The 15192-nt window shown below is 44.3% G+C and overlaps 1 protein-coding gene across 2 annotated transcripts in view; it reads right to left on the bottom strand.

The window, feature by feature from the left end:
- Positions 1-151: 151 nt before the first annotated feature.
- The window catches only part of LOC111841315 (protein-tyrosine kinase 2-beta-like), a 39972-nt gene continuing 24931 nt past the window's right edge, over positions 152-15192 (bottom strand). Inside the window, exons 19-31 of one of the 2 annotated variants that reach the window (XM_023806976.1) lie at positions 14897-14997; positions 13193-13282; positions 10190-10394; positions 9706-9805; positions 9560-9619; positions 9001-9123; positions 8096-8245; positions 7487-7522; positions 7187-7211; positions 5609-5655; positions 3833-3967; positions 1833-1913; positions 152-1132 (exon numbers count right to left, since the gene is read on the bottom strand). In XM_023806976.1, coding sequence (XP_023662744.1) covers positions 911-1132; positions 1833-1913; positions 3833-3967; positions 5609-5655; positions 7187-7211; positions 7487-7522; positions 8096-8245; positions 9001-9123; positions 9560-9619; positions 9706-9805; positions 10190-10394; positions 13193-13282; positions 14897-14997 — 1375 coding nt within the window. In that variant the 3' untranslated portion in view covers positions 152-910. The remainder of the gene's footprint in view (positions 1133-1832; positions 1914-3832; positions 3968-5608; positions 5656-7186; positions 7212-7486; positions 7523-8095; positions 8246-9000; positions 9124-9559; positions 9620-9705; positions 9806-10189; positions 10395-13192; positions 13283-14896; positions 14998-15192) is intronic. The other variant, XM_023806977.1, reaches the window with a different exon arrangement.

The raw sequence follows: 15192 nt of genomic DNA, 5'->3' as shown, positions 1-15192 counted from the left end.
TCATCACTGACACCGGAGTCTGCGACCCACATCCAGCAGGTCTTGGGAGAACATTTCCTCCACATCCTGGCTGCAGGCGCGAGGTGTCAGAAAGCAGGGGGGGGGGGGCACACATCTTTTTTGGGACCTAAAAATGAGTCCAACCAGCATCTCCAAATTGCCTGAAATTTCCAGGATTTTGTATTGTTTCATGCTGACATTTGCTTTCTACAGTCAGAATATTTTATGTGAAGATTTGTTCTGCTTTGACACACTTCTTTACGTTCTGTCCCCCCAACAATGGGCACCCAAAGGAATCATACATGCAGTGAGTGGGACACGTCTGTTTTTTTCCCCCAGACGGAACTGGGAAAACATCAGACTGACTAGAAAAAATAATTATTCTGATATGACAGGTAAAAGGCACTATAGAGTAATTACGCCAGTCTTTTTAATTAATACCATAAACATACAATCCAAATTTACAGATTACAACTGCAGTAAAAATATTTTTATTGCAGCTATTAAATATAAAATTAATGAAAAAATATTCATTCTAAAATAATTTTTCATGTCATAATACCCTGCTCAGAATTGGAAGAATTTTTCCAAAGTATGAATCATTTAAGTCTTTGTTTTGCACAGATGGTACAATACTGTCAGTTTATTTAATCTGTTTAATTGGCACATCCGCTCCATTTGGTTTATTTGCAACTTTGCGCGCGTGTGTGTTCGTGTGTGTGTGGGTGAGAGAGACAGCATGTATCTCCGAGTCCTTATTAAAAACAGCTGTACCATAAAAACCTATTAAAGCAACCGGAATGTTAGTTGTGAGGGAGATGACCGTCTCCCTTCAGTTCCTGTGCCCAACAGGCAATGGCAGCCAGCATGTCACTGTCACTGGGCACTTTGGCCCCTCGGCCCGTGCCGCCTACGGGTCCTCCGGCTTAGGTCTGGCCACGTTGGCGCGCACGCGGGCCTGGTCCACCGCGTCCAGCAGGTTCTTGGCATCCATGGCCAGCGTGTGGGCGGCGGCCAGCATCTGCTTCTTGCACTCCTCTTTCAGGGAGGTGACGGCGTTCTGCTGCGCCAGACGCATCTTGCTGATCAGCTCCGCCATGTCTTTGTTCAGCAGCTTCTGAGTGCCTTCGATCTGTGGGGAGAGACGATCACGGCGTACGTCACCATCTCTGTACCATGACTGTTAGTGCTGTTCCTACTATTCCACGTTCTTCTTCTTTCGGACAATAAAGTAATTGACGCGAGACTTCTTTCCACTTTCCAAACTCTTTAGTATGTCAACATACCACAGTACAAACTGCAAAGTTCTTTCAATATCGAAACAATATGTTTTTGTAACCACGGTCAAAGAGTGTTGCGCCCTCAGTCCCATACAGCACTACCGTAATTTTTACGGCACGTAACCCGTGACGTCAGACAATTCTTCATATCCGGCAAACAATATTAAACTGTCACTCCTTTAAACATTACTATAATATTATACTTCACAAAGAAACAACATCATATTCTCTTATCTATACTATGGCTCTAACAATGACTGTCCTTTTCGTGCACGAAAGGGCCTACCTACTACAGATGCCATCATCCCAAGACCTATGCTAAAGGTCTGGGGACATTATGATCTATCTGTCAGCTTTTAAAAATGAAGCTTTTCATAAGGAGGAGCGGATCAATGATCAGCAACACTCTGCAGAGTCCGCCAGGGAGCGGACGTCCAAGAACCACACATCCTTGTGCAGAACCGTGGATCCCCGCCCGGTTCTGAGGGAAGGAGTGACACCCGTGAGGGGGCAGAGGTTACAGAAAGTGAGGAGTGGCCTCAGGCCAAGTACCTCAGTCCTGATGGAATCATGGAGAGTCGGGAGGACTTGGTCCACACTGTTAATGAGGCTCCGCAGGGTCAGGCCGACCGACTGAAACAGACAGACACAGGCAAAATTACAACCGTCACATCAGAAGAAAAAATAATGTCACAAACAGGGGCAAATAAATGGATGGGCTATCCTAGGCTATAGCCTAAGCCCCAGCAATCAGGGCTCCACATTGCCTTGGAAAAAGTACTAAATCATTAGCACCTGAGTGTCCATGCTGATATCAGCTTAGAGCCTCCAGATAAGTTAATCCACTACTGGTCATACAGATCGCTTTTCAAAAAATCTATATAGAAGATCTAAACATCTGTTAACAATGGGTCAAACATATGATAATGAATAATTAAAAAGTTTCTATGGAATCTAGAAACACCACCAAGAGATACTGATATTATCGCTGAAGCTCCCTAATCTACAAATGGTTTCTACCTGCATTTGAATATAACAACAACAGATGGTAGACAGTAGCTATGTTACATGGTGCATGTGCATTGCATGTCACTGCTAGCATGTACTTCCTGTCTTTGACTCGCAGTCCCTGGGGGGGATGGTGTCAACCACCCTTGAAGTGACAGACCACCCACAACAAGAGATCTATAGGGCTGAAAGGGGAGGAGACAGGAGGTAGAGAAAGATTCCCTACAGCTGTCGCAGGATCCATGAGTGTGTCTGTATGTTTTTTATGGGTGTAGGTCTGGGCGGAGCTTCAAAACTTTCCTCTCACGCTACCATTGTAAACATCATAAAAATAAGCTGCACTGCAGCCAGGTTCAATCAAGAGGGACTGAAGAAGATCAGATACCAAACAACAAACAAAATGTACTGGTGTTAGGGCATAAACAATGCCAACAGAGAAGAGCCCACTTCACTCAGCATGTACCCAGGCTGATAAAGGGATCTGCAACACTCTTCCAGTTCAGCCCCAAACGTTCACAGAAGAGTCTGTGAATGTGCAATGTCCATCCATCCATCCATCCATCAACCATTTAACCAGTACACAGTCACCCGGAATACACAATTCTTGGTATGAGTAGATCTTTCAAAATTAGTGAAAGAACCGAGGCTCTCTGACTGCAAAGGCGATTGCTGAGAGAGAAAACGAAATTGATGTTGGTAAATGCAAGAGTTTCACGTCAATATGCGGCCTTTAACTTCATAATGATGTGGATTCACAGCTAGATACTGAATACATTTATGCATATATGTTTGACACAATCATCTTTGGCTAATTTCCCTATGCATGTGCCCTAAGCCACTGTCATCAACTACATTCTAAATTAATCATAATTTGCACCTTATTTTCAGAGATACGTTTTGGTTTGTGAAGGCCGGAAATTCAATTTCCATACTAACATCAAAAGAGGAATCTTTGTATTACTCACCTTGGTTCAACAGTGATTACAAATGCATCTTCTCTCTCTATTCCTCTCCTCCTTTTTCTGCTAATCTCCCAGCCATGTCAATTAACCAAGAATGCCTTCTGTTGGCCAGCAATGGATGATGCGCTGCACTCCCATATTAATATCTGAGTAGCTACTAGCCAGCAACTTAACTGAAAGGGTTTAATGCCCTTACTGATTATATGCTTGAGCTGATTCTCTTTGGGCATATTAATTATTAACAATGCACTTATCTGCTCTGACCCAATGTCATTTTGGACATAAATGTACTATTAGTCTCAATACTCCAGTGCAGAAGATGAATAGACCCCATAATAAGTTTTGTATGCATTTTCAGCTAAAGAGTTTGCAATTCTGATGCACTGAATACCTAACTGGAAAATGCTAATACTGCTATTTGTTAAATAAGGCCACTTTAATTAACTGCCAGCCTGGAAGAGGGCCGACAACCATGAACGTTAAAGACTTGGCTTTTCCGAGGGAATAAATCTTTTTTCACATCATTGTACGCGTGAAACGCAAACACTAATGGCTGCCATGACCATCCCCGTCCCACCTCACCTTGACCACACCAACATACTCAGACGGCTGTAGCATGTTGACATCGTTCTTCAGCTGCACCACCATCTTCACCAGCTCCATAATGAAGTGGTACACCTGGTCGTTGGAGCGGTCCATCTCTGCAGTGGGGGCCGGCTGCGAGGGGGCAGGGCAGAGAGTGAGCCAGTCAGGCCGCTGACGTTGTGACACAGAGTGAGACCTCTCCAGTGTCTAGTGTCTCCAGGATAGTGTCGCTCAGTTAGGTGTGCTGCTATGGTTACATGAAGGGCCGTAAAAAACAGCAGAAATTTCATAGTAGAGGTGACTGCAGTTGGCATTGCGAATTTTGGTGCAAAGTTCACTGCAGTGCACCCCTCCCCCTTCCTCGAATTTCTACAGTCCCTTATAAATTCACCCTTGGTGACCCTTGAGTGAGAAGTGCACCCTGAGCAGTGTTTTACTTTGAAACCCAAAATCTCAGCAACATCAGTCACTTCGATGGCCATGGTCATTCAGGTGTATCACAAAGTATAAAATGTGCTTCATAATCCATAAAATAAGGAGAGACTCAACTGCATTCCAGTGCCACTGCACAATGCTGTTATGGGGGATGCAGATGATACCCTGACCAGGGGCCTGTATCACAAAGCTGTATTTTTGGGTTAGCAAGATAACTTGTTGGATTTAAGGTAGTACGGGCTAAATGCAAGTGAACAAAGATGAAGTCCATTTTAACTGGGCCACCTTAAATCCGATGAGTTATCTAGCTAACCAACAAATCTCGGTTTGTGACAGAGGCTCCATGGGAGGGGAGTTCATAAGGGAGTACAGGCTAATGACAGAGGATGGAGGCCAGGAGCTGCTATACCTCTGCTTACACTCTCCCTGTGCGACTTCCCACCCTGTCAGAAACAGGGGGGGGGGCTCTGGATCTCCCCCCAAGTGCAAAGCTGCTTCCTGTGAAAACGCTGCCGTTTCATGTCTTATGGTGCCTTTCCACTGCCACCAGGCACCGAGTCGCACCCAACCCATACCGCCACCTGGCGGTTTTCCATTGCAAAGTATGCGAGCCGCACTGGAGCGGTACCGGCGCTGACGTGACCCGGCTTACTAACAGGGCCGAAAGCGTGACTAAACTGAGCTGGTTACATCGCCACCGTCTGATTGGCTGAGAGCGCAGAGACACAACTGATCTGTGCTGATAAGCATGGATTATCTGAAGGAAAAAAAATAATATTCTATATATTATTAATTATTAGTAGTATCACATATCACAATGTATTATTACATTCCCGATAACTCTGACCTCCTACTTAAAGTACTACAGAACAGTTAAACACAGCGGATTTGTCAGGAAAATTTACATAAGCAAGTGCTAATTCCACTAGCGTTTGAGGCTAATGTAACTCACCAATGTGTTATCCAAAATTACCACACAGTTATAAATAAATACAATAAAAAATGTTTAGGTTTTGCGAATATCTACTGTAAGAATTTGGTCACACTCGGTGGACAGAGGTCAATGACGCCACGAAGGGCCAGAAATAAAGGAAATTTATCCCATGTTACCTGCATGAGATTAACTGCCACACCTGAGAGGTCACACCTGTGGGTGCTCCCCCCCCCCCCCTCCCCCTCCCCCTCCCCCGGGCCTCCACGCCTCAAATTACCACCATCTGCTAAATGAGGCCATTTAGCAGAAGGAAACTTTCTGCCTGCTATACATCAAAGGTTTTTAACAGGGTGGTGCTGGCGTCTGCTGGCCAGGGCGAGGACGCGGGCCAGCGTGATAGTCACCTTTGTGCTCAGTCTTGGGGGCTTCTCTGGGGGGGCGGTGAAATCAGCTGGGGAGGACAGAAACAGAGACAGTTCAGGATGTCTGTAAATAATGAATGCAATAAAAGATGCCTATAATACCCAACTTCCTATGCAGCACAGGACCAAGGTAAGTACAGTGTATTTAGGGTATAATCACTTTGCAGGTTATTATCTACGTCAAATTATGTGCTGTTATGTATCAGAGTATAAGGAATATTAGTCTGGTCTCACCGGCTTCAAAACCTTGACAAATCCAGCCTCAGTTAACAGAAAACACTTAACAGGTTTCACTAAGGCGTTATTTATTCAACAAGGGTGGCACAGCGGCGCAGTGGGCCGCACTGTCACCTCAGCCCTCTAGCACTGGGGGCAAAAACCCTACGTTTGTCGAGTCTGCACCTTCTCGCAGTGTTGAGTGGATACTCCAGTGTCCTCTGAACTCAGATTAACTGGTGTCTCCAAAAGACGTATAGAGTATGACTGTGGAGGTGTGTGTGTCCTGTGACGGACTGGTGTCCCATTCCTAGTGTGCACCTCAGGCTTGCCCCCCATGCTGCCTGGGATAGATGTCACCCCCCCCCCCACTGTCCCTGAACAGGTACTAAAAGGAAGATGGATGGGTTATTTAAAAAAAAAAAAGTAAGCAGCCAAATTGCAGGAGCTTCTTCGTGGATTTGCCCTTCACTCTCCCTTGTCGCCACACCTGTGTGTCACACTCTGTGACGACCATGTCTTGGTGTTCTCTCTGAACACCAAGGTCACTGTAGATTTGGGGTTTTAGTGGAGACTCACCCTTCTTTTTACCAGAATACCTACAGGGGCTCTGCCTTTTCCAGCTCTAAATAACGTCATAAACACCAAACAAGGCAAAACAAGGAAGTGAGGCAAATGTCAAAAAGAAAAGAAACAGAATGAATGAACAAAATTTGTTATTGAGAAATCGTGTGTTATAAAAAGTTAAAATGCATGCAAAGCATGTTGTTCTGTCCATTTCCACAGAGTTTCACTACAAGTTTGCTGAATGAGGTCAAAGCAACGGTCTAGGTTTCGCGAAGGAAGGGGGACCTGGTTATAGAGCTGTGTTTGGTGATAACCAGACGCAGAGTTTCACCACAAACACCATATGCCCTGTGGGCTGTGCATAAACAAGTCTTCAGTCAGCAGTTAGGGGAAGGGGTGTTTTAAAGAAGAGTGAGCCAAAATTCCTACAAAACAACAAGACACTGATAAACTCATTCAGGAAGGCCATAAATATATTTTATTTTTCACATCACCGCACATGAACAAGCACTGCAGAATTAAATATAGAAGCAAACACATTTGGCGATAAAAATACTTTTGTAGAAGTAACTACAATTAGCTGAATAACATGAAATGGCTTCGTTTTGACGTCACACTAGGACTCAAATCTAGCCTTATTTGTCAATATGAATTTTTAAGATGACTATAGACTGGTCTGGATTTAGAACTCGGGCATAATTGACCACAATGAGCCATAATTCAGAAAGAGAATGGAGTGATACCAGGCCAAGACTATGGGGACGATTCAGGACTCACCATATCCCGATTCCCGTTCAGGAGTCTAGAAAAAGCAAGTGCAAGTTTATTCAAACCGCTCAAAACAGGCCATCTAATAGGCTGAGTGACGTTTTTTAAACCAACGGAAACTGATTTGAATAACTATACGCGTGATTTACTTGTGCTCAAAATGAAATATGCTGGACTAAATTCAACCACGATTAAGTATAAAAAGCAAGAGTGACACATTTTTGTCAGATGAGTTAATTGAAACAAAATAACGCGCATAAAATGATTTTAAAAAAGACAACAAAACAAAACAAAATGAAGGTACTATACCACTGGAGTGGGCAGGTCATCTGGCATCATGGGGTCCTGTGATTGGACGAGATGATTTGGTGGTGAGGAACTGACTGCATGCTCAGGAGAATGTACAAATCAGCACTTACAAAGACACCAAAGGCAGAGCTCATGACAGCCTGAGGTCAGACGAAATAACAAAGGAAGGAACATTAAGATTCCCTGAGTCTTGGACAGCCTACAAAATGTAGAGCCAGTCTCCATACCCACACAGTCTAAACAAAGCTAGACGGGTGAAGGAATGGCCTCATGATTAAACAACTAGCATCCCATAATGATGGGGCTGTGGATCAGTATAAGCACAGTAATGCATTATAGATATCAAAGTTGTCTATAACAGTGTTTAAATATTATACTTACCATACAAGTCCACAAGGAAACAATCAACAGGAACATCAAATATTTGTATATAAAAATGTTTGGCTATGACATAATTTGTTCTGTGAATGATGAGACAGTTAAATGTAATCAGCTCATTAGCTCAGGTGGTAAGAGCGTCGAGGCCGTGGGTTCCATGCCCATACAGGCCGCATTTGGCTTCTGAAGAACCCGCCGGAAGCCCAAAGCCCTCAGCTCTCGGTGCCTCACCAGCAGCTTCTTCTCCTTCTCCAGCCACTTCTTGTCCTCCATCATCTCCTGCTTCTGCCTCTTCAGCGTCTCCTGCAGGCGCTGCCGCTCCATCTCCCAGATGCGCTGTGCGTCCTCCATGCTGCTCGGCTCTATGATCAGATCTCCCTCCTTTGAGAAGCGCAGACCGTTGCTTTAATCTCACTCACCACACTTTTAGTGAGTTTCCATGGAAACGGACAGATCAACATGCTTTGCATGCATTTTAACTTTTTTGAAATACAAGATTTCTCAAATGCAATTTTGTTCGTTCACTTAGATTATTATTTTTTTTTTTACACATTTGCCTTACTGTCTTTTTATGACGTTAATTAGAGCCGGAAAAGGCAGGGCTGCTGTAGGTATTCTGGTGAAAAGAGGGGTGAGTCTCTGCTAAAACCCCAAATCTGTGGTGACTTGGTGTGGTGACAAAGAAGAACAAAGTGCAAATTCAAAAATAAAGCTACTCTGGGTTTTAATGAGGCCACAAAAAAGGGAGAACAAGGTCAGCTGGGGAACACGAGCCGAGGACAAGTTAGACACACAAATACATGAAGGATATATCAGACAAATATTAGAGAAACTGCTCCATTACTGAAGCACCAAACCAGTGAATGAAAGAACAGAACAGAGCATGGAAATGGCTGCAGAAAGGGCTTGGGGGGGGGAGGGGGGGAAGTGGAGAGCAGAGAGATGGCTCTGTTTACTCATAACTCTGCAGCATCAGCAATAAACTAAAAGCCTGAAGTTTGCTTGAAAGGCCTGAGGTTGCTGTCTGGCATTGCTCTTGCAAGGGAGGAACCTCGATACCGGGCCCCCACCCCAGGATCACCCCAGGGCCACCCCCGGGCTCTCTCCGGCACTGGCTGAGCGGGTAGCGGTCTTACCCCCACACTGCAGCGGCGAGGGGCCGACTTAGGCAGCGGCAGCAAGTGGCTGGAGTCGAAGGGCGACTGGTAGTCACAAGGGCTAGCGATGGCAGGAGAGCTGGCACACAGCGACTCGGGCAGCTGGGGAAGCGGAGCAGTGGGCAGCGTGCGGACAGACGGGCAGACAGACAGACGCATGGGAGCGCTGGGCGCAAAGTGACACGGCGCCGAACACTGTGCCACACACAGCTATGACAATCACACCCTGCAAGGAGGCATCGGAGGAATGTTCTCATCCCCAGAAATCCATCCATTCCATAAGCCTACTTCATACATCATGTGTCACTATGGTCCCTGTGTCATCCAGAATCTAAATTATGAATTAGGCATACTATATGTAATACAGTATAATAAGTATATATATATACACTTTTCAAGGTAATAAAATGTAATTAAAATGTAACAACGTGCTTCTAAATTGTCCAGAAAAACATACACTTTGCATAAAGAAATCCACAGCTACACAGCTTACATATAATGACCAGCAGGTGGCGATATCAGGCACATGAAAGCATACCTGGATTTGTAGGCCTACGCCAAGGGTGTTTCCAAAGCGTGGGGGCTTCATCCTCGAGGGCTGCAAAGAGAATAGTGGGGGTGCGGGGCAATCAGATAGGAGAGTCATGCAGGAGTGGGTGGGAAGTTTAACGATGGGGCAGGTACCTTGGGGGGAGGGTCATTTAAGGGAATCCTGGGGTCTAAGGTCCTGGTGGGGCGCATCCTCTGCTCCGCCTCCTGCTCTTTCTCCATCTTGTGCACATCACTGTGGGGGGGGGGGGGGGAGTAGTCGTATCTCAGCATTATGAACCTACACGTTTTCTTTAATGGCAGGTCGTAAACATGGCCGACTTATACAGCTCCTTGGTTTAATGAGCTACATTCAGCAGCCTAACAGGCCAACCAAAAAAAAAAAAAACAAACAAAAAAAAAATCGCTCTCAGCTTTTCACCAAAAATGTCGCCCGACTAAAATGCTGTTAAAAAAAGCAACACTACAACCACAAGGCTTTGATAACAGGAAATTAACCCAAATAGCACTTCACTGTAGCATCCGGCTCCCAGAAACACATGACAACACATGTGCTTCACTGGTACCCAGTGTCATCAGCAAAGTTCAGCCAGTCACTCAGGAAGTTAGCAGGCCGTACCTCAGTTTGCACACTAACTCCTTGAAGGTGGGCCTCTCCTTGGGGTCATAAGTCCAGCAGCGGGTCATGAGGCTGTAGAGAGTGGGGGGGCACTCTTCAGGCTTGGGCAGGCGGACCCCCTGCTCCAGGTGATTGATCACATCCTTGTTCTCGAGCCAGAAGAAGGGCTGCTGGCCTCGGCTCATGATCTCCCACATGCACACGGCTGCACACGCAAACACACACACACAGGGCCAGGAGTTATACACGGCCCAGCTGAGATTTTATAGCTTTCAGTGCATAATCTGATATTATTATTTGTCTATGTTGAATATCACTACCATGGACTGTCAACAACAACCGGGCAACTGATATGAGCCTCATTGAGCCAACAATACATGTACATTAATTAATGTACACGCACATCTAAACACACCGGGAAGTGAATTTGCTCAGCAATGCATTTTCCAAACCACAGCTTTCTTTCCAATACCTCTGTAGGACCGGAGAGATGGATTATATTTTTAAGGAAAATCTCAGATGACCAAGACCATCTTCTCCATTTTCTTCCACGGACTTCCTATTGGCTGTGCAAACGATGCGTCAGATCACGGCGCGCAAAAGCCCAACAAATTTGACCTTTGGCCACGAGATCACTGCATGCCATGTGCTACCCTGACTGCTGTGCTTCTCTTAGCGCAGTGGAAAACCGCCACCCAAGCCATAGGAAACAATGGGTTTGCGTTTGTCACGTCTGCTGAGAAAGAGCCTTAATACTGCCCACACTGGAAACTGACAAGATTGCAAAGAACATGCTATCTGCACCCATCAAGCTGCTACACCAGCTTGTCAGAGTAACACACCCCACCCCCCACTATAGGCACCCAGGCACTGGCAGTACAAGAACATGCAGTGAGACAGCTGGTCAGAGCAGTGAACACGTGGAAGGCTGCTGGCCGGGACAGAATGCCCAGTGAAATACCGGGGTCTCTCCTCTCACCTCAGCACCTGGATTATGGACCTTCTAACAAAGCACCTCCTCTCTGTCAGGCTGGGCCCACCTCGCCCCCCCCCCCCACTCTCAGCACCGAGTCCACTACTCTACTCACTCTACACACATGACTGTACACCCTCCTATACAGTACCTCCAACTCTATAATAAAATTTCCAGATGACACTGCAGTGGTCGGCCTCATCTCAGGAGGGGGCGAGTCCGTCTACCGGGATGAGGTCCATAAACTGACCTTGTGGTGCTCTGCGAATAACCTGATACTGAACACAAGGAAAACAAAAGAACTGATTCTGGACTTCAGGAAGTGCAGAACCGGGCCGCTCTCCCATCTTTATAAATGGAGACTGCGTGAAAATACTCCACAGTTTTAAATTCCTGGCGACCCACATATCAGACAACCTCTCCTGGTCGATAAACATCACGGCTGCTGTGAAAAAGGGCACAGCAGCGCCTGCACGTTCTGCAAGTCCTCAAGAAGAACAGCCTGTGTGGTAGGCAGCTGGCAGCCCTCCACCGCTCTGCCAAGGAGAGCATCTGAACATACTGCTGTACAGTATGGTATGAACATACTGCTGTACAGTATGGTATGAACATACTGCTGAACAGTATGGTATGAACATACTGCTGAACAGTATGGTATGAACATACTGCTGAACAGTATGGTATGAACATACTGCTGTACAGTATGGTATGAACATACTGCTGAACAGTATGGTATGAACATACTGCTGAACAGTATGGTATGAACATACTGCTGTACAGTATGGTATGAACATACTGCTGAACAGTATGGTATGAACATACTGCTGTACAGTATGGTATGAACATACTGCTGAACAGTATGGTATGCAGACTGACCGAGCGGAAAGCCCTACACAGAGTCATAAAGTCAGCACAGAATATCATTGGCTGTCCTCTTCCCTCACTTGAGGGTATTGCTGACACCCCCTACCTCTCCATATACCTCTTCTCAGCCCTATTTGACCTTCTGCCCTCAGGCAGGCAGTAACGGTCAATAGAAACATGCAGACTTCCGGGGAATTTTGTTTTCCTAAACCCATACAGACTCTCAATAAACATACACAGTGACTCTACAACCCACCTGATAAAATTTAGTAATATTTTATTAATAATATTTATTAACTTGTATCTGTGCATTTCATTGTATCAGTCAAATATTGTAACTGGGTACTTGCACTTATGCCATTTTACTTTTTTTTGCCTTTGTTTTGATGTTTTGTATGTGTGTCACAGTATGTTTTAATACCACTGCAATGGACATTTGAAATTTCATTGTATTATGAATACAGTGACAATAAAGGCATCGTCATTTTATCCTCACTGCTATTTATGAGGCCAGTTCTAATACAGACAACCAAACGTAAGAAACAATACTAACCTCACACAGTTACCCAGTACCCTAAAAACTAATCTGATAGCTAAGTAGCTAGAAAACTCTTTTTTTTGGCAGCCGTTAGTAGTGTCTTTCCAGCTAAATAAACGAGATCGAGACGAATACTGAGGACGAGAACGCGTCACACTGACAGCACTCCTCTACCGCTAAATACAACATAAACATGTCAAGGAAGCGAATTGGATTCACAGGTCATAAAAATATGTGCTCCTCCTCCCAGATCTACCCTAACCTCCTGTCAGAGTAGTTTATTATTTCATAAAACACAACGGAACTCTCTAATACCTCTGCTGCAGTTTAATGGACTTTAAATATTTTTGCCGCTGAGGAACGGCTCAAGATGGCACCCATCAATACGCCGTGGGTGGATGATGAAAATCCTCAGAGGCGAGATGGAACACAAAGCATATAAATTGAGAGTCAGGTGGAATGAGCAAGGGGTGGGGGAGTACGATTTATGAATATTCTGGCCCTGCCAGTATGCAAACGAAACGACCAAATTTCCATTCAGCTAACTGGCAGGTGCTCGTTTTCTTTTTGGCAGTCCTACACTGAATGAATCGCTCCGTGCAGATGGATGGTGTGGGGAGTCACTCACCAAACATCCAAACATCACTCGCCGAGGTGAAGCGCCGGAAGTTTATGGACTCCGGGGCCATCCACTTGATCGGGAGCCGCGTAACAGAAGCTGTGTGAGGGGGGGGGATGCAGATTAAGGCTCCAGTTTGCAGATTTTACTCCATCAGCTGCTTGGTCAGTATCAGCCCAATACTGATAATGGGTATCGGATCGGTGCCATTTCTACTATTAATAAAATTATTTTTTGCCTTATCTTGCCCAAGGATGGGACACATGATTACTTGCTCAGTTAAAAGAGGCCCATACACCACAATGCTACAGCTAGGCCTGGCACTACATTATCAACTTATCGCACGATATATGGTCATTTTTTCTGACCTCAATATTGGAAAATTGTGTTTACATAAGAATGAATGCTCCCAATATTTTAGTCACGCTGCTTCTGCCCTCTCATCTGCGTCACAAGTACAGCGCGGGGCTAATTCATACTTCACGTGAAAGTGAGTCTGTGCAACAGCGCAGCGCTAGATCATCCACGGTCCTGAATGTTCATACTTTTAGTGCCAGCATGCCAGGCCAAACTGTTTTTATAAGTCATGTTAATGAAGTGTGGCATCATTGTTATAAGAATAAAGAAGAATTTAACTAAAACTAACCACGGACTTACAGTACATAATGCAGGGTTATCATTAATGAAAACATTTCCATAATTAGAAATACAATAAGAAACGAAAATAAAACTACAATTAAGAGACAACTATAAATATTGGTTCTGAAACCAACAAAATAATAACGAATGTCAAATACTTCCCGTGACTGATTTAAAATACTATTTAGCTAAATAAATGGTTTGTTTATCTTTGGGCTACTCAATGAATTTTAATCAAAGAAACAGCCAACAGCACCATATCATGACATTGTGTAGAAGCCAGCAAAGTCCTACAACTTTCCATCCCTAGAAATAAAATGACTAAAACCCAAAGTAAAACAACAACCAAACAGATTTACATCTTTAAAATAAGCTAATGAAACCACACCTAAAACAAAACTAGATTTCAAACTAAAATAAAAAATAATATAAAAACTAAATGAAAAAGTCAAAATGATAATAATCCTGAGGCAAAAACATACATACTCTTCCCCTGGCCAATGAATCATCGCTCGCGTCACTGAGCGGAGCCTCATACAGTAATTTGTTCCTTTACAGGGTAATGCGGGCAATATACCAACCCAGTACATTGCCTGTAAAGGAAAAAATGACTCTCTATACCCCTGTGCCAAATGTTTAATATATAATGCTGTTCTTGTTAACAGCCTGAGAGTCCATTTTGTCTTTGTTTGTTTGTGGTTTTATTTATGTTTTATTTGTTTAGGATATTTACATTTTTTGATATTCCAATTCCATATCTTAATATTCTCAAGAAGTTCATTAAAAGAGTGCCGTTTCATTCTTTCGCTAATATCATTATATCAGTGTCATAAAATGATCTTAAAATGACAATATTGTTTATCGCAGTAATGTCTAGGACAAAAAAAAGTAGTTATGATAAGCCTAGCTACAACGAATTCACCATTAGGCCAACATCTGGATCGCTAGGTAAGGCCAGAATGGTGGAGAAACGCAGAGACTCAGCTTCCTTATTTCGCACCCATTCATTATGCACAACATTACCCGCCGAAGCCGTGAAACCTTAAAGCTCACCTTTGTAACCTTAAAGCTCACCTTTGTAATATTCTTCTTCCTCGATGTACCTGGAGAGCCCGAAGTCTCCCAGTTTCACACATTCCGCCGCAGCCACCAGCACGTTCCTGACGGCAATATCTCTGAGTGAACAAGGCAGACGCATCAGCTGACTGTAGAGGACTAAATCAGCATAGCTAGCTACTTAAAAGCAGCATGAAACACTGCGTCATAATGTGGGCATTATGGATGGATGGTATATCCCTTTAAGATATCTGTATTAGAACACTAATTGCTGTATGCCATATAATGCTAAAATATAACACAATATAATAATG

Source organism: Paramormyrops kingsleyae, chromosome 19, assembly GCF_048594095.1.
Source record: "Paramormyrops kingsleyae isolate MSU_618 chromosome 19, PKINGS_0.4, whole genome shotgun sequence".
NCBI classification, from domain to species: domain Eukaryota; kingdom Metazoa; phylum Chordata; class Actinopteri; order Osteoglossiformes; family Mormyridae; genus Paramormyrops; species Paramormyrops kingsleyae.
The sequence above is the reverse complement of the archived record's forward strand: the minus strand, read 5'-3'. Positions and strand labels throughout refer to the sequence as shown.